The following is a 20,199-nucleotide window of genomic DNA, read 5'->3' as shown; positions in this document are numbered from 1 at the left end:
GTTCTGTTGGAATTTTCAGCTCCCCATGTTTTGTTTTCCCCAACATTATAAACAGAAACCCAAAATCCCTGCCCCTTACCTGGAAGAAACCTAAATACATGTCATCTTTGAATAAAGTTTTTAAATGTTCAATTTATTTTTAAGTGCTACTCTCTCAAAGGTAAATATATCGTATTTGTAATGAGATGTGTAGGAGAAATGGGAGGGTGGCTACCTACTCGCTATAATGGGAGTTTTAAACAATATTGTAATTGCATTTGCATAACTGAATTGTGTTCTGTTCTAAACAAGAACCCCTTGAACAATTAAATCATTTGTCTTTTATGATTGTAAGCATACTTTTAAAATCTAATTACACAATGTGTGTTCTGTAACTTCATAGTTTTCTAGCCACCAGTTATGAAAAAAATACTTGTAGTCTTCAAGTATTCAAGTCATTGTTGAACCAGTAACAATGTAGTGTAATACAATCATTTGCTTCTATGCACTGCACATATCTTTACAAATAATTTTGCAGTTCCTTAGTCCCATAAATATGCACTGAGCATATATTACATGTTAAACACACACGGGAAATTCATAGGATAAAAGTTTATTCATGGCACCCCCCTGGAACACGTGTCGCACTGCAGTCTTTCCAGCTGGAATCAGTGACTGGTGACAGAAATGGACACAGTCCTGGCCAAATATGCTGAAGCTGAAGCTCAGGGTCTACCTAATTTTCTCACACTGAATTTTGTGTTCCCTGATGCATCCTTCCGAATATGACTAAATGTTCTGGGCTTCCCTGTGAGTGCCTAGATGAAATGGCTTTGTTCTCTTTGCTTTTTTCCTGTGCTTCTGGGGCACCCTTGTTGACCATTCACATGGCTCACTTTAAAAGGAAAGATAACAGAATATGTGTTCCTGCAAATGTAACCATTCACAGCTCACTTTAAAAGGAAAGATAACAGAATATGTGTTCCTGTTCATAAAACACTTAAAAAGATTTGAATGATGGCTCAAAATCTCAGCTATTTCATTTACTCTAATTATGCTCACTTACTGAGTCACATCCCAAAAGTCTAGAATGAGACCCTTTTTACATCCCACCTAAGTGATTTATGTTTTCTTTCCTAGCACTGCAGTGAAGGAAGGTAGCCATATCCCCATGGCTTTCACTGGAAGTTGATCTTCTAGACCAAGTGAAGCCTGCACATGCCCAGTCTCTTCATATTGAAACATTTTTTTCTCATAGAGGATTCATGGATAATGCCTTTAATTGTTCTCCTACCTGTACCAACTGTAAAGTCACACCAGCCACACACAGAGAGCCACAGGTGTTTCCTGGGCTACTTTGAAAGGGAAAAGGATCTAGTAGCCTTTAGCCCAGGCTGGGTTTGTTGGATTGCCCTCACTGAAACCATGTCTAGGAGGAAGTTTTGTTTGGTTAATCGTTTCAGAGATCTCAGCCTGTGGTAAGTTGGCTAATAGGTTTGTGGCTAGAGTAACACATTTTCTTAGAAGTGTTTGGCTGAAGAATATAGTCACCACATTGTTGCCTGAATGAAAGGAAAAGATGCTACTCGTTTGCTGCGATTCCATTAGGGACATGACTCAAATGACCTACATTAAGCATATACACACTTAATTTTCTACCACTTCCCAATGGTGCCACCGTCAATATAGTAACTGAATTGGTTACTGTTCTATTGATGTGAGGAGATACCATGACCAAGGCAATTCTTATAAAAGAAAGCATTTAATTGGGGGACTTGGTTCCAGATTTGTAAGATTAGTCCATGATCATTATGGCAAGAAATAGACAGGCATTGCACTGTAGGATTAGCTGAGAGTTTTACATTCTGATCCACAGGCAGAGTTAGGGAGGGGGAGAGAGAGAGAGACAGAGACAGAAATACAGAAGCAGAGATCAAGACAGACAGAGACAGAGAGAGAAAGAGAGAGAGACAGAATCAGAGTCAGACAGAGACACAGAAAAACACGTAGAAGGAGTGTTCTGGTTTTGCCCACTTCCAGTGACATACCTCCCTCAACAAGGCCAGGCTTCCTAATATTTCCCAAAACACTTTCACTCCCTGGACACTACTTATTCATATATATGAGCCTATGAAGGCCATTCTTTCTCAACCCACCATGATAAAATCAAAATTATCCATTTTACTGGCCAACCTTTCAGTCACATGTTCTATACTGAAATGCAAGTTTTGATCTGCCCAGGAAGGCTCAGGAACAAAGAGACTATTTCACATTATTGCCAAATGAGGAAGGATTAACTTCATGACAAGGACAGGTTCAGGCATAGTCACAGAGTTTTTGACAGGTCATGTCCCTAACTCGGGCTCCTATCTTTGTTTAATCATGATATGTGGACTCTTACAGGAGAATCTTTGGAATTTACTAAGTTGCTAGTCATATTCATGGCAGGTAACAGGAGCAGCATGAGAAGAACAAAGATAAAAAAAACATGATAGTAAAATCACAGATTACTGTAAGATCCTGGTATCATATTAATACATATACAATGCACCTCTTCAGGTCTGATTTTATGTTATTTTTCTCAACAGCCTGTATTAAACAGATAGCATTGTGGATACATGCATCTATCAAAAATTCTAAAATTTTAATGTTTAAAACCAATAAAGCTTCTTATACATTAGCCTGCAGAGAAGAACACATGCTATCTTTCCTGCTACCATGTCCTTGTTGGGCACCCTCTGAGGACAGAGGAAAGACATTCAAATAGTAATAATAGTTTTTTCTTACTGTTCGTCTAAGCATTATTGTTACAGTCTTTATAAATTTCCCTTTTTTGAAGTTTTCCCTTTTTTTCAGTCAAAAATGAATTATTTTCGAAGGAAGAAAGGACTTGATGACAAAGTAGATATTTTACTTGTTAAAGGGTTTGCCTTGGAAACACAGAATACAATACAATCTCCAGAACACACAGAAAAAGGTGAGGCACGTAGCATGTGCTTATAATCCTAGCACTTGAAAGGAGAATTTCTTGAAATTCAGCAGTCAGGCTAAATTGGCAAGTTCTAAAGAGTCAGGAAGCTGTGTTAAAAAGTCTGGCACATGCGGAGCAACAACCTTGTCTGTCTTCTGGAACCTAAATCCATGTGCACGCATGTGTACACACAGTGAGCAAACTTATGCATGAAGACATCCATAATAATAGGAACTTAAATATGGGTTAGGGTCTAGATTGAACGTCGTAGTACTGTTTACATACTTGATGAGGATGTTCCCAGAGGTAGAGAACAGTGGAGTGCTAGAGTTGTCCTTCGTCATCATAGATAACCCACAGGAAACTTGATATTTGAGAGAGAGTATGATGAGAAGACAGGTATAAAAACAGATATAGATACAATATACAAATACATGTGTTTATACAAACATTTCAATGAATACTCAGTGTGAAAGTGTATATGGTATGAAGTAACCCAGAGCAATGGCTCCCAGATTTATGAGAATACTTTGTGCCAAGGTCTTACCTCCTACATATTATTATTCAATGCAAAGAACCAAGATATCTAGGGGAAATGTCAATTCCCAGAGCTGGCAAAAAAAAAAAAAAAACAAAAAAAAACAAAAAAACAAAAACAAAGAAGTCTGAGACATATTATACCAAAGGTCAAGAAATGAATGCTCTCATTGCACAGTCAGAAAGCTATTAGACACAAGCAACTGGACACAAAGTCAAGGGTGAGTTCAGGATTTACAGGAGGAAGGTGGGAAAACCAGTGCCAAGATGCACCAAAGTCAGCTGAGAAAGTGATTCATCTTTTGCTTTTGTCTGACAGGAAAGAGAGCTTGCCCAGGAGAAAAACTGGCCAAGGCCGAGCTGTTCATTTTCTTCACTGCTCTTATGCAAAACTTTACCTTCAAGGCCCCAACCAATGAGAAGCTGAGCCTGAAGTTGAGAAAGGGCCTCTCCCCTTGCCCAGTCAGCTACCGCATCTGTGCTGTCCCTAGATAAAGAGAAAAGTGAACAGGAAGATGTGCTGCATGCTCTGAAGTTTCTGGGCCTTGCTCATAAGAAAAGAAAAAGATGTCACAGAATGAAGGTAATTCAAGAACTATTAAAGAAATTTGGCTTAGAAAATTGAATCTAATTTTTGGAATGCTAGTCCTTTAATTTGGTATTCAGCAAATCACTTATAAGCATAACTTTCCATCTAAAATTTCAAGGACAATTATGGTTCCTCCTATGAAGAAAATGAATTGCATTTAATTAAAATGAATTAAAACTTAAAAATCAAAATTGTAATTATATTAATTAAAAATTGAACATGCTAATTGCTTCAGGAATTATATCTCTAGTGGTGTGCTGTCAGTTTGCCTCCTTCCTCCTTTTATACACTTGTATTTATTTCTGGCTCATTGAAATGGTAGCTTAAAGTGATGCTAAGAGAGAATAAGAATCCAAAGTGAGAGCTTCTCATTGCACCCACAGAAATGGTCATGAAACCTCTCGAGTATGATAGCACTGACCCTAAGTTATAGAGTTCTGTTTCCAAGTGTTTCTGCAGACCAGCAGAACAGGGATGTTTTCTAATTCAATGGCAGACAAAGCAAGTGGCATAAAATCAATTGCCTTCTTTGTTTTAATTTTCACTGGCTTCTTGTGAATTTCACATTATGTACCCCTTTCCCTCTCACTTCTCCCTCATATTGTATCCACTCTTCATCTTTGCAACCTCCCTCTGAGAATAAAACATCTTGTCAAGATGTAGTGTGTCTCAGTGTGTCCAACAACGTACACTTTTGTTCATATATCTTTGCTTACAAATGTTCACTGCAATGAGCTATTTATCTAGTAGGAGGTCTTTGGTTCCTCTGACACTATTAATACTGGTACCTCATTGGGACTCTTCTAGGATATTCAGTTGATGGCTTGTGTCATAGATATCTTGTTGTTTAGGATCTGTAAGACCTGCCCCTTCATATATTACAGTTCATCAATGTGATAAAGACATTGGAGAGGGCACATTCAAATACCTGGATATGAACCTGAGAGGTATCTGAGCTGGTTAGCCCACCAACTCTCCTATACTCAAACTACTAGGACTCAATCTCCTGCCCTGCCCTGGCTGCGCCATCTAATGCATAGCCAAATATCCTGCCTTCATGACCTTCTAAGTTCACTTGTCCTTGCTTATACCATCAGAACCTGCTCCACTGTGCTTCCCAGGGGTGATACAGGGCCACTTTTCTAAGTACTGCATCAGGAGAGATGTTATCTGTCCCTTCTTCTCTCATTTCCTCTGGATTTTCTCACTAGCAATGACCACAACCAGAGCCAGGTAATACTGTTTCCAATGTTTGGTGCAGGGGCTTCTCTCCTGAGTGCCGCATCTGGTGAGGAAGAGATACAGTTTTCCTAGTCTCCTGACACCAGGACCAACTCTCCTAACTGTCACAGGTGTCAAGAGACAAAGGAGGGGGTGGGGGCATCTCTCCCTCATTCTTTCCATCACAAAGCAGACCACAGTCAGGACTGACTCCCCAGAGCTCAGACCCTCAAGGCCCAAATAGCTGTAACTCTCATTTCCTGGGCCTGCTCTATTGTGCTGGCCAGGAGGTACAGTGCCAACTCTCTCAGATGTTGCAGCAAATCAGGGAAAGGGACATCACTCCTGCTCTCATGACCCTAGGGTCAATTCTCCCTCCTGCCATAAGTACCAAAATCAGTTTCGTTTTATATGTTGGAGTTTGACCTTGAACCTAGAACTATGTCATATGACACAGATAAGCAAATGCTGAAAATAGATTTGGAAGACAAATAGCAATTGAAGGGCCTTTAAGCCCTGAGCATGGCAAATTGGCTCTGGCAAGCTTTGTTCCTCATACATTGTCTCTGCTTTGCTAAAGTGTTAAATTACACTCCAAAAGTTAGTCACCATATCTATCCCTTTATTTGGCCACTTCCTTTCCCCGAATCTGACCACCAAAGTCTAATTACCTGTCTTAATCAGGATTTGTATTCCTAAACAAACATCATAACTGAGAAAATTAGTACCAGGAGTGGGGTATTCCTCTGATAAACTGACCATGTGTTGGGGTGGACTGTGGAAGGACTCTGGAACTTTGAGCTAGAAGAGCCAATGGGCTGTTAAGAGCTCTTTGGGATGCTCTGTAGGAGCTTGAAAGATAATGTTGAGAACAGTACAGAAGATGGAGGCCTGGCTTGTGAAATTTCAGAGGGAAGATTAAACACTCTTTTCAGGGGTATTGCTGTTTTGATTGTGAGGATTCTGTGGTTTTGGTTAGCTGGGGCTGAAGAATCAGCTGTGATTAACAAGATACCAGAACTACTAAAGCGAAACCTTTGCATTACTGGGACTATTGATGCTAGTCAGCTGATGCTAAGAAATTAGTGGTGATTAAGAAGAGACCAGCATCATTGAGGTGAAATCTTCTGGGAAGTGTTTTCTGAGAGCACAAAGGGGCCGCGTTCCAGAGATAGTCACGGTTGTACCTTGTGCTGTGGCTAGACTTGGTAATGTGTAAGACTCACCTAGGTGGTACTGGTTTTGAAGGCATGAAGGAATCATGAAGAGCAGCTGAGGCTGGGCGCTGTAAGAGGCCATGGAAGGACATTGATGACGGTGTATCTTCAGTTGCAATTGATGGCCCAGAACTGAAGGGGTCATTCAGAGAAGTTGAGGCTTGTCACCATGAAGAGAGCCTGTGAGAAGCTATTGGTGAAACCTAGTTGCAGAAGAAGACAGCAGTGTTTTGGAAATGCCATGAGATGACCACCAAGAACAGCAGTGGAGTACAGACATCGGGAGCCTAGAAGTGTGTGCTACAAAGGGCAGAGCTAGAGAAGTGACCGAAGCCCTTGGAGGAACCTCTAAGATTGTGTGTGGATTCCAGACATTGGATGGTTGGAGTTTGATTTTGCTTTTGATTGTGACTGTGCCCTGAAATTTTCCCTCTTGAAGTAAGAAAGTATTTTAGTGGAGTCTACAGTTAAGAGATTTTGGATGTTACAAAGACTTTGAATTTTAAAAGATATTGTATATTTTAAATAGATTGGACTTTTAATATGTAAAGATTTGTGACTCTTAAAGTTATTTAGATCTTGGTGATGAATAAGAAAATAAGGGTTGAGGCTTAATAGTGATGTGTTTGTGTGTCAACTTGACACAAGCTGGCGTTATCACAGAAAAAGGAACCTTAGTTGTGGAAATGCCTTCATGAGACCCAGTATTTTCTCAATTAGTGATCAAAGAGGGAGGACCCAGCCCATTGTGGGTAGTGTCAATCCCTGGGCTGGTAGTCTTGGGTTTTATAAGAGAGTAAGTTGAGCAAGCCAGGGGTAGCAAGCCAGTAAGTAACATCCCTCCATGGCCTCTGCATCAGCTCCTGCTTCCTGACCTGCTTGAGTTCCAGTTCTGACTTCCTTTAGTGATGAACAGCAATGTGGAAGCATAAGCTGAATAAACCCTTTCCTCCCCAACTTGCTTCATGGTCATAATGTTTTTTGCAGGAATAGAAACCCTGACTAAGACACTATCCAAGTATTGAAGATCAGGTATCAAAAGCCCTGCTTTGACTACCCTAATTAACATACCCAATCACAAGAAACATACCTTAACACAGGGTTAGATGGAAATGACACAGGTCTTTCTCCTTATAAACTGCCATTTGACTATGGGCTACATCTGTCTCCTTTCTATACAGAGGCAGTCCTTTGTCCTTCAAAGGTGAAAATATCCCTTCCCTTCTCCCTTGTACCTTTTCCCTTCCTCTTCCTCCTCTATTGCCAGTCTTTGTCTCTTACTGTGGGCTGTGAACCATGAGCCTGGTTCTTGGTTGAGCTAAAGGTTTGAAGCCCTACAGGGACAGTAGGAGCTTTGCCTGCTCCCAGGTACCCAGCCCCTGTCATGTAGCTGCAATCCCTCCATAGAGTTGTGGCCATCAGTCACAGAAGGGAACTCCCCCCACACACACACACACACACACACACAAGCCCTTCCACATGTAGATGAGGCATCCCTAACATCTCAGACTGAGACAATAGAAAAAGAGACTTGACCTGTGGTCACTTAAGCTCAAGACAAAGCTCTCCATGCTAATGGGGTACCTAAAGGCCCAGGGGGCATTGCCAGGAAGATTCCCTTTCCAGAAATTCCTCCATGCAAAAGGTATTTAATCTCAGGCCCATCCTGAGAAGTGGGGTAGGGTTTTACATATTGACTTTCCACCATGACAATAAATTATTTGGAACCATGGGCTGGCTCTTTACATCAAGATCTCTGGGCATTTTCTTAGCATTCATGCTGTTAGAATCTACTTTCCTAACATAACCCCAAACTATTATTTACTATATTTCTACTTGACTGCTCTTAACTCCAATTGTGCAGTCCTGAGGGCCATGATTTTTTATGGCTCTGTAAGACTTGAAGTGAGACTTAAAGACTGGAAACACGCCCCCCCACATACCCCCAGCCCCTATTTCCAGCCCCACCCCCACCCCGCCACCCCTGCCAAAGTGAAACATGAGAATGGAGTTCAATGCAAATGCAAGAGGTTTATTTTCCGGTGTGTCGGGTTGACCTTCAATCAGCCCCTCATGGCAAGTGAGTAGAAGGCTACCCTAAATGGCTATAACAAGCAGTTTTTATACTTTTTAGGTGTACAGGTTACATCAGCAAGGTTACAGTTCAAACTTAGTGGCTAAGCATATTGACCTTTGAATTTATTGATTAGCTCAGCTCATGTATCCCATAGTAGCTCTCCTCTCACCTCTCCTGCACATTCTAAAAATAGAACAAAAGTTGCAGCTTTTTCCATCCTTCCTCCTAGTCCTCTCCCTTCAAGCCCACAATACCTCAATTACAACTATGTCTCTTCTGCTCAGCTATTGGCTGTTGGGATCTTTATAAACCAATCAGAATTATCTGGGGCATTCAGTGTCTTACCTGTGGACTCTCTTGGGATAAACAGTCCAGTCTTGAGGGCTCTAAATTAGCATTAGAATACAAGCAGCACCCACTACAGATATACCCAAACTGGGTATCAGGAAGTGTCGCGCCCAACCTCGACCGGCAAGGAAGACACGACCAGCGAAGATCTTCTTCAAGCAGCTTTACTCAGGAACCTTGATAAAATCTTCTAACCCCGGGAAATCCCTGCACCACACTTAAATAGCTAGCACTAGCCAATCCTAGCAAGCCACGTGGGGACAGCGGATAGGTTGTACTATGCGGAAGCAACCAGGCCAAGCAGGAACAGCCAAATAAGGACTTGTTTTTCTCAAGGACTTGTTTGTTTTTCTCAATGAGTGGATGGCGGAAACCGGCACCATCCCGGGCCGTGGGACCTTGCAGCTTTCTACAAGGAAGCAGTTTTATTTTATGCATACATCAAATTTAGAAGACATTAGTACATACATTTCGAACCCCTGGTATCACTAGATTGTCTGTTTTTCACATTTTTCCTATATATTGCTCTATGTACTCTGACTAGGTGTTTTAAACTACTAACTGCTGAAATCTAGAATGAGAGAGGAGGAGGGAGGCAGAGGGATTGCATGGTAGACATAAGAACAGTCTTAATGTATGTTAGTACTTGTCAGTTTGCACCAATATCTAGACTTAATGATGACCAGCCCACATTGTTTTTGTTTGTTTTTTTTTTCTTTTGCCTTCCATCAGTTCTATTGGGCCTTCTCCTATTACCACAAAAAATTTTAGTAGGTTATAACCCTCACAAAGGTTTGTGTCTATCTCTTTATGGTGTCTAGGTATGGAGTTACATCCACTCATTCATTGGTCAGGTATGTCTAATAAGATTGAGAACTTGTTTATCTTGACAAGGGTTTAATATGCACATATGCCCTTACATTCCCAAATCACAATCATAAATTTATAAATTTATAGTGTGACAACCAGTATTGTCATTCCTCAGTCTGTGCTTTCTCTGTTGTACTAGAAAAATTGTCCTTTCATGTGTCCATCCACTTACACATTTTTTTCTCAATAGGGAGTCAAAAATGGATTATAAAATGCTGTGCCTCAAGGCAAACTTCATTCCGAAATCCATTGTCTTACATTGTATGAAGTAACTTAGCATGGTTAACATTGCTAGAATAAATTACTTATCTTTTTAAAAACAAACAAACCAATACTGATACCTCACTGTGAGTCCCAAAAGCAGAAGAACTCAGGACAAAGGACTGTGTTGGCACAATGAACTTGGTGAATGGAATATGCAATGCCTACAGTCTTTAAAAATGAAGTCTGGTTCAAAAGCTGGACTACATGAACCAGGGGAAGGTTCGGGATATGACAAACCTGAGGTGTCTTCTAACCTGGTAACTAAGTATTAAAGATGGCTTCTTCTAATAGGAGACAGCTCAGTGAGAACAGAAAACTCCAGAGTTCTACCCCTCTAGTCCAGTCTTCTTTTTCTTGAATTCATATAAGCCTAATGATAACAACATTTTTGCTGACAACCAAAGGGAAAGATGAGGATTATAGGACGAAGCACCCAGGATCATCCAGATGAGTCCTATGATTTCATAAAGAACTTTAAACCTGTAAACATTTGTTTCCTTCCTCTAAAATGGGCTGTAGAGCAGAAATCTTACATCTACTGAAACAAGTAAGATTAAGAAATATGAAATGACTCTGCTTTCTGGATCCCAAGCCTTCTACCCACCCATACCCACCCCTCCCCCATACACATCCCCAGCTCGACCCCCACCCAACCCTATCCCCACCCTAACTCCCAGCAAACCAGGCTGAAGATACCTAAAGGCAGTAAAGGGAAGTTACAGCAAGCTGTTAGCCAATATTAAACTACGTGGAAAGACAGTTAATATAAATCCACTAAAATCAGGGACACGGAAGGGTGCTCACACTCTCTGCATCTTTCAACATAGTACTTGAATTTCTACTAAAGCAATAAGACAAATTAAGGAGATCAAGAAAATGTCATTTAGCAAGGAAGTCAAATTATCTCTTTTCACAGATAATATGATAGTATACATAAGAGAACTCCAAAATTCTCCCCTAGATTTCCTACAGCTGATAAAAAAAATCAACTCAAAAACAAAGAAACAAACAAGTAACTCTCCTTTATACAAATGATTCATTGAATGATAAATAAATTAGACAAGTAGCACCCTTTACAATAGCTATAGGTAATATAAAGTATCTTGGTGTACCCCTCAATAAGCAACTGAAAACATGTGTTTGATAAGGAATTCCAGTCTCTTAAAGACACTGAGCTTGATAGAATTTGAAAAGATCTTCCATGTTCATGGATTGCTAGGATTGACATAGTAAAAATGACCATTTACCAAAAGCAAATTCAATACAATCCCGTCAAAAATCCAATACACTTTTTTATAGACCTTAAAAGAATAATACTTTATTTGTATGGAGAAAAAATCTCTGAGTAGGTCAAACAATTCTGTACAATAAAAGAACTATTGGAAGTATCATCAGCCTTCAACTCAAGTTGTATTACAGAGCAATATTAAACAAAAAAAGGCATAGTGTTGGCATAAAAATAGACAGGTTGGTCAATGGAATCTATTCAAAGACCCAGAAATAAACCAATACTTCCACGGACACTTGATTTCTGACAAAGAAGTAAAAATCATATAATGGAAAAGAGAAAGCACCTTCAACAAATGGTGATGGCTTAACTGGATATCTGCATGTAAAAGAAAAGAACTAGATCCATATTTATCACTCTACCCAAAACTCAAGTCCTAGTGGACTAAAGGCTTCAACATAAAACCAGATATTCTAAATATAATAAAGAGAAAGTAGAAAATACTCTTAAATTCATTGGTACAAGACACAACTACCTGAACAGAAGACCACCAGCTCAAGCACTGAGATCAGTAATCATAAATGGGACGTCAAGACTTCTGCAAGACAAAGGACAATATCAATGAGACAAACAGGAGCCTATATTCTGGTAAAATGCCTTCATAAATCCTACATCAAACATAGAGCTAATATCCAAAATGTATATAGAATTCAAGAAACTTGACACAACAACCCAAAAACCCAATTAAAAAGTGGGGTTCAGAGCTACACAAAGAATTCTCAACAGAAATATCATAATGGTTAAGAAGCATTTAAAGAAATGTTCAGTTTCTTAGCCACAAGGGAAATGCGAATCAAAACAACTCTGAGATTCCATCTTACCCATGTCATAATGACAACCATCAAATCCTCACGTGACAGCACATCCTGGAGAGGATGTGAAGGCAGGGAACACTGCTCCATTGCTGGTGGGAGTGTAAAATTTGTGCAAGGTTTTGGAAATCAATCTGGTGACTTCTCAGAAAATTTGAAATATTTCTACCTCAACATCCAGCTATAACACTCCAGGTATAAATGGAAAAGATGCTCTACCATACCCCAAGGACACTTGCTCAACTCTGTTCATAGCAGTTTTATTCAACATAACCAGAAACTAGAACCAACTTATAATGTATTTTAAAAATGTGATATAGGATGCTACTCAGCTATTAGATAGTCACCATGCAATTTGCAGGCAAATGGGTGGATCTAGAAAATATCAAACTAAGTGAGGTGACCCAGACCCAGAAAGACACATATGCTATGTACTCACTCATGAGTGGAAATTAGCCATAAAGTAAAGGATAACCATGGTGAAATCCATAGACCCAAGGAAGCTAAGTTACAAGGAAGGCCCAAGGGATGACACTTGAATCTTGCTCAAGTGGAAATAAAATAGAAATGGGAGGAAGACAGAGGTAGGGAAACAGGTAGGAGAGCAGTTCACAAAGGGAATATGTTTGGGTATCAGTCAAGTGTGGGAGAAGAAAGTGCTGGGAGAGAAAATAATGAAAATCAGTGGAGTGGGCATCTCTCTGGTGTGGTAGAGACCAGGGATGGGGAGCATCCTAGGCATCTATGGAAATGACCTGAGATAAGACACCTAACAGTGGGTGATATTGAGCCTGATGTGTCCACCTCCTGTAGCCTGACAGAACTTCCAGTGGAAGAAGGGGGATACCAAACTACCCACAAAAACTTTATACCAAAATATGTCCTGCCTTCAAGATATACATGGCTAATGATGAAGCAGAGTTTGAGGGGGAAGCTAACCAATTACTAGCCCAAGTGGAGACCCACCCCATGGGAGAGAGCCAACTCTGGGACACTATTAATGATACTTTGCTAGGCTTTCAGACAAGACCCTAGCATAACTGTCCTCTGAGAGTCTCTATCCAGGAGTTAATAAGAACAGATGCAGAGACCCACAGTCATGCATTATGTGGAGCTCAGAATGCCTTATAGAAGAGAGGGATGAAGGAGTATGGGAACTGGAGGAATGAAGGACACCAGAAGAAGATATACAAATTCGACTATCTTGGGTCAATGGGGCCTCAAAGGTACTGAATCACAAATGAAAGAGCATACATGGACTGGACCTTGGCACCCTACACTCATATAGCAGATGGTCAGCATGGTCTCCATGTGGGTCCCCAAACAATTGGAACAGAGACTGACTCTTACTCTGTTGCCTCTCTTTGCATCCCTTTTCCCTAATTGGGATGCATTGTCTGGCCTCAGTGGGATGGAATGCACATTGTCTAACTGTGACAAGATATACCAGGGCAGGCTAATATCCATAGTAGGAAGTGGGGTGTTTCTTCACTTCCCAGAGCAGAAGAGAAGAAACAAATGAGGAGACGGGGATTGTGAGGGTGAGACCTTGGATAGAGGAGGGAAATGGGTTACGATCGGATGTAAAGTGAATTAATTCATTCATTCATGAAAAATTAATTAAAATACATAAAATGACAGAAAGAAAGAGTCACAGGTAGAAAGGAAGGAAGGAAGGAAGGGGGGGGGCAGGAAAGAAGAAAGGAAGAGCTAAAATGTCCCTATGTAATACATTTGATGAACAGGACACGGTAAGCTAAAAACAAATTTTAATTTATTCTAGTGGGCCTGTCACATTAAGTCTGTAGGGAGGTATAATATCTGTCTATTCACTTTAGATTGTACTAATAGACCACAGAATATGTACCCAGATTGATGAACCAGTAAATGTCTCAGAGACAATTGAAAAGAGCATATATGACGCAAGGGCAGCTTTCACCCAAGAGTTCTCTACTTGACTCTCAGGCAGCTGAACAAATGAATAGTTTCCTCCCTATTACAATAACTATCAATTGTTTATCACCTATGCAACCTCACTGAGGGGCCTTACCAACACCATAAAACATTCCTACCTCTCCATGAATCAGTGTCCACAGGGGCAACGCATCAAAGATATCAAGCAGGTGATCATAGCTTCTCTGTTGGTCACAGCAATGGTCTTGTCATCCTGGAGGGAACTGCCACAGAGACTCAATCAACACTTGATACCAAACACCTGGGGTCATACATTTTTGTAATTGTGGAGAGAGCTCTCCAGATTTGTAATCACTTTAATGCAACATAATACAAATTGTAATTATTTAATGTTCGATATTCTTTCTTAGCACTCAACCAATCATGGGAGCTTGCAGTTTAATGAGTATACAATCACATGGCTTCACAAAGTAATGCTTCATTTTCAACACAGTTGTTAAATTGGCTGCTCTTCAGGAGAGTCGGGTATGGCTTTTTCTAACTCTTTTTCCTACCCATACACTTGCTCCTTCATAACATTTGACCAAAGCACCCTTTCCCATCTGCTGGCCTAGCAGTATTGCTCTTGATCTACACAGCAGTCTTGCACCAGTCCTCCCCCTATCCAGAATGACAAATACAGAGGTGGTTCAGCACAGGTACGATTTATAAACACAGAGGTAGAAGACTCTTTGAAAATAATCACACACTCTCTTCCAAATCTGCACAAAAGGGTATGTGCTGCATTTTCATAGATGCTCTGGTTGTCTCTAGCTCCATATTCTCCCTTCCCAAAACTCCCTTATCCAAACCTTCACTCATAATCCCCACTATCTAACTGCCACTAAACTCCAAGTTTTAAGAACATCCATAACATGGGCCAGGCCTGATTGTTCTTCTTTCTTCTTGATTCTCTCTTGAGGTAGCAGAGGAAGAGCATCTGGGGAATGGGAGGGGACTGGACAAGACTTGGTCTTGTGATATATTTAGGGTTGTTTTAATAATAAAATGTTTACCTGCCTTAAGTCTAATTCACTTTGCTATGGTAGCTGAATTGTCTGGTTGAGTTCCCCTGAGGCCAGAAACTGAGTCTCTGGCATTTAGCACCTCATCTTAAAACAGCAGGGGATTAAGTTAAGTAGCCTTTGTTCTATCTCTGAAAAAAAAAACAAACAAACTGCTTGGTTCTAACTTGCAGCCTACTAGGTGAAGTCACAGAATGAAAACAGGGACACTATTCAGTTTGTGAAGAAATATAGGAACATTTTTAGCTTGAATCTTGGTGACTCAACACCAGTGGTCATAACTAGACTGCCTTTAATCAAAGAAGCCTTTGCTCATATGGAACTTTTGAACTGCCTTGTCACTATTCTGTAAGAAAGAATCTCCAATGAAAATGGTAAATTTCTGTCAGGTTTCTGAGCAATATTGTTGAAGTTAGGTCTAGTTCTTACTCCCAGCCTGATTCTCCCAGAAATAAGACTCAGACTCAAAATATATTTACAAATACCTTGGACATATAGTTAAGCCCTTTTCTTACTGAACCATAAATTACATGACCTAATTACTATGACCAATGTTTGGCCACATAGCTTGTTTGCTGTGCTCACATAACATGTGTCCTGCTCCTCACATCTACCTGTCCTGATCTTTCCACCCTGGCTCTATCTCAGACATTTTTCTCTTCTGGATATCCTACCTCTACTTCCTGCCTAAGCCACAAGCCATAGGTTTTTTATTGACAGATGATGCATGCATATAATTTGTGGGATATTCTGAAAGACCCCCAGAGCAGGGAGACCCTCACTCAAGTCTCGGGATGATGCGACCCCCCAAGAACTCATGTGAGACCGTCCTTGCTGTAATAAACATGAGGTTTATTGATAGGAACCAGTGTACTGGGGTCGAGACTCATATCCCACGCAGGGGCAGTGGAGTTCAACCCTGAAAGGCTGGGAGAAAGGGTATTTAAAGGGAGAAACCACAACCCAAGGGGGCAGGGATGGTGTCATTGGAAAGTGTCGAGAATACTAATGAAAAATCACAAGGAGGAACTTCCTGTTTCTCAAGATTGTTAAACTTTATGGTCCACCAGTTCCTGGGAGGAGCTTCCTGTTTCTCAAGATTATTCTCTAAGATTTTAATCTAACTTTATGGTCAGCTAGTACAGGTAGAGGGCAAGGTCTGGAATTGGAGGTATTTGGGGCTTTTTTAAACTTCTGACTTCTTAGCTGCATTTTTTATTCTTTCAATTCTCTCTGCAATTCCCTTTCTTAGTTCAATAAAAGGCTCCCTTTCTTTCAAGTTGAATACAATTATAATAATTATGAAACAATTATGAAAACTGTAAGGTATTATATACATTTAGAATGTCCAGTCCAATGTATTTGGCAACTTTAGAAAATATTGTATTACCTATCCTATTTTTGTCTGTTTAAAATTTTATACTTAACTCAATTTCTATCCTGATTTGAATTACCATCCTAAAAACATCTTAGACATTATTAAATGCTGAAGAACTCAAGCTTAATTGTGAGACTATAACTATCTAGTCTTCATCCAAATCAGAGATCTTGGAAGGAATAAATATTACCTGCGTGTGCAGGAAGTGCTAGGACACACCTTCCAAAAATTATGGAAATAACAAAGAAAGCTGACTGACTGGACAGTGTTCAATATATTCTCTATACTGTTGGAGTATCTATCTTCAGTCTACTGGCTCACTATATCGGACAGACTTTTTGTGAAGCAGGAATTATAAAAGACTTGCTTATTGTGAACTGGCAGAGCTTGGCGGTCAACTTCCCTGCATCCATTTATCCTTTCTGGATATCATTTTGTCTGCAGATGAAGTTAGGGTGGTTTTTTGTTGTTACTGTTTTTGTTGTTGGTGGTGGTGGTGGTATAGTTGTCACTGATGTCTTTGCCCAGTAGCTACCTTGACACAATTGAAGCCACTTGATAAGGGGTTTTTAATGCTCATCATATTAGTTGAAGTAGAATTGGTATACTCTCAGGAGCAAACCTGTCTCATGGTCAAAAGATATTTTAATAATGAAATAACTTTAAATGCCATATTCTTTGGATATCTGATGTTTTTGAGGACCATCTATCTATAGCATACCTGAACAAGCAAATATTGCATGTTACAGCCACCATATGTATATAACTCAGAATATATATTTCTGTGATAATTCAAATTAGTATCTAAAATGAATAAATGAATGAGTTTGACTGACTATTAACTCTCATTACTGATTTATCTTAAACCATTTGTAATGACGAATCTTAAAAGTCCTGGAACTAAACTTTGTATTCCTAAATGAGTTATGTAGGCATAATATGTATATAAGAGCTGAAACAAAATTATGTTGTAACAAAATTAATCTTAAATTTTCTATCAATATGCAAAGATTTATATGAATGAAAACTTTAAATCTGCATCAATATACAAAACTCTGTACCATTGGAACAAAATATAACCTCAATTCTTCATCAAAATATAAGAATCTCTACCAATGTAAGATTATGGCTACAAAATATTCTTGATTTGATTTAAAGGTAGATTTGATAATCTACCACCATTTGTCTAATACCTTATATTCCTATATCCACTCTTTTTCTTTTCAACCCCCTTTTCCTTACCTAAGGAAGAAAGGTTAGATAAAATGAAGAGAAAAAGAAAAGAAGTCCTTCAATATAACCTCTCTATTTTGTTTCCTCCCTAAAACCATAGTTATTTGTAATCATCCTCTAACATAACTGTAATTCATAAAATGACCAAACCCATCAAATTCAACTTAAGGGATTGAAACAACCATCTTTTTATAATTCTTTTTGCTTAGTTGGAGAAAAAAATCTGTTTTGGGAGCCAAAGAAAATCAGAAAAAGATTTAGCTACGGCTTTTGTTTTTTAGACTCTGTCTGCTGAGAAACTGCAGAGCTTAACTGAAGCCCTGACTGGAACAGTCTGAGAGGCTAGATGAATGGAGGTCATCTGGGATTAACAGTCTTTTCTAAAGCTGCACTAGAAGCAAGTCTCTGGAACCAGCATCAGTTTGAGTCAGGATCGATCAGGGAGTCAGAACAGTGTGTCTCAGCATTTCTATATCCTCAAGAGTAAATTCCTCATCATCAAGGCTGTCCTCTTGGTCTTTTACGCTGTAATATACAAACTTTACAAAAATGTACAGTTCTACAAAGACATTTGTATGGAATGCACAGTGTGTGCAGATTAATTAAGGATGATCTCCTGCTCTTTGTTTGAGCAGATGAAAGACAGCGTCTTTCTTTAGAAGTTAGTTTCACCATATATTAAAAATGCAAGATAATCCCCATTTATGTCATCTGAAAGGATAATGTGTAATATTAATTCATGAGAATTTTGTAGCCAATAAGATGTTTTGCCCGTATATAGACATGAAGTCTTAGCCAGTCCAAGACCTGTCCCAATGTAAAGGGATCAATGTATAAATTATCTCTTCTGTTGATCTTATTAATCACACTATTGTCTGTAGCCAAGATCTTCAGGGGTCTCACTCAGTCAAATATGATCTTTATTACTTTGGACAGAGTCCAAAGCCTTTTCTTGCTACCTGTTAATACAGATACAGACCCTCTCTCCTAACATAGCATGTTCATTGTCTGCAGTCTGAAGTCATTAAAAATAGAGATAGACCCAATTTAGCAGCGTCTTTTCTACCAAGGTCTGTATTATTATTATTATTATTATTATTATTATTATTATTATTATTATTATTATTATCAAGGACAGGGAGACAAGATTTCTTTGTCTAGCCTGGGATCGCTTGGATTTGCTCTGTAGATTGGTCTCAAACTCACAAGGATTCTGTTTTTGCCTTTGCCTGAGCTCAAAGGCCTAAATTTATTTATTATCTGTTTACCCTTGAAAACACATCAATTCCCATGTCTTTCTCCCTTTGGAGATTAATATCTATGTGGATTTATTTATCTTACCCCTTTTCTCTTAATTTAATGTTCTTCTCTGTATTCAACTTTATTTAAATTCCCTTTCATCTAGTTTATAGTCACATTCTGAAGCCACATTTTATCTGCTCCGAGGTTTTGTTCTGGGCTATGTGTCATGCACTAGGCTGAGATGTTATCAGCATCCAAGGAGACTGACTGGCATTCAGTGTATTATGACACCCTATCTCACAGGGGGAAGCAAGTCCCCAATCCATGCCATTATAAACTACACCATTGTTAGTGTGTCCAATTGAATATCATGATGACATATCACATTTAAACCTCAATTGGCATTAATCCCTTATTTTTCAAATTTAAAACAATATCACATTGTCTCTATGATATGTGTGTTTATTTCATTCATTTATCTCCTCTGGCAAAAGGCATTTGTGTTCTGTAATACCAAGCTGATAACTAGTATGCAATAGAGTTAATAAGCTTAACACTATTATTCTTTATTCTCTTGTCTCTGGATTTCTTACATTGACTAGCAAAATACATCTTTCCTAGGGGAAAATGCTTTTGACAAGAGAAAAAACATTATCTTTCTGCTTGAAATTATAAACATACCTTACATGGGTAAATATACTTATATTCCTTTCACAATATATAAATTTAAAATTGACATTTATTTTTTAAATTACTCAGGACTAATTATTCCTAATTATTACTAAGAAAAAACCTACACAGTATCTTTAAGGAGAAAAATGTGTCATCATTTGCAAGTGGCTATACCTGTCAGCAGAGATTCCAGCCTGACTTTATGGTTTACACCAGAGTGGTCCAGAATGCAGAGAGATCTGCCTGTCTCTGTTTCTGGTGTTTGTTGTATTTTAGTTTAGATGCTGTGCCCTGCCAGACCAAACCCCAATCCCTTTGGGCTGATCTTATTAGCCTGTCTTTATCCAAGAATCCTTTCTCTCTCCCAGATGTGCTACCTCTATTTCCTGCCTAAGCCATAGACATAGGCTTCTTAATTGATAGATGATACATACATACAACAGACAGTATATTCTCTCTAAACAATATGGAGTGTGTGGTATAATGATTATTCTTTATTAAAGGTCCCTGTCCTAGCAGGACA

At 39.2% G+C, this 20,199-nt stretch overlaps 2 protein-coding genes and 1 pseudogene across 1 annotated transcript in view; all 3 read left to right on the top strand.

Moving 5' to 3' along the window:
- LOC116900204 (cytochrome P450 2J2-like) overlaps positions 1-3,982 on the top strand; it is a 37,328-nt gene extending 33,346 nt beyond the window's left edge. Inside the window, exon 9 of the mRNA XM_032901962.1 lies at positions 3,807-3,982. Coding sequence (XP_032757853.1) covers positions 3,807-3,982 — 176 coding nt within the window. The remainder of the gene's footprint in view (positions 1-3,806) is intronic.
- Positions 1-20,199, top strand: part of LOC116900171 (cytochrome P450 2J3) — a 326,660-nt gene that overhangs the window by 143,422 nt on the left and 163,039 nt on the right.
- Positions 13,314-20,199, top strand: part of LOC116885426 — an 82,279-nt pseudogene continuing 75,393 nt past the window's right edge.

This window comes from Rattus rattus, chromosome 1 (genome assembly GCF_011064425.1).
Source record: "Rattus rattus isolate New Zealand chromosome 1, Rrattus_CSIRO_v1, whole genome shotgun sequence".
NCBI classification, from domain to species: Eukaryota; Metazoa; Chordata; class Mammalia; order Rodentia; family Muridae; genus Rattus; species Rattus rattus.
The sequence above is the reverse complement of the archived record's forward strand: the minus strand, read 5'-3'. Positions and strand labels throughout refer to the sequence as shown.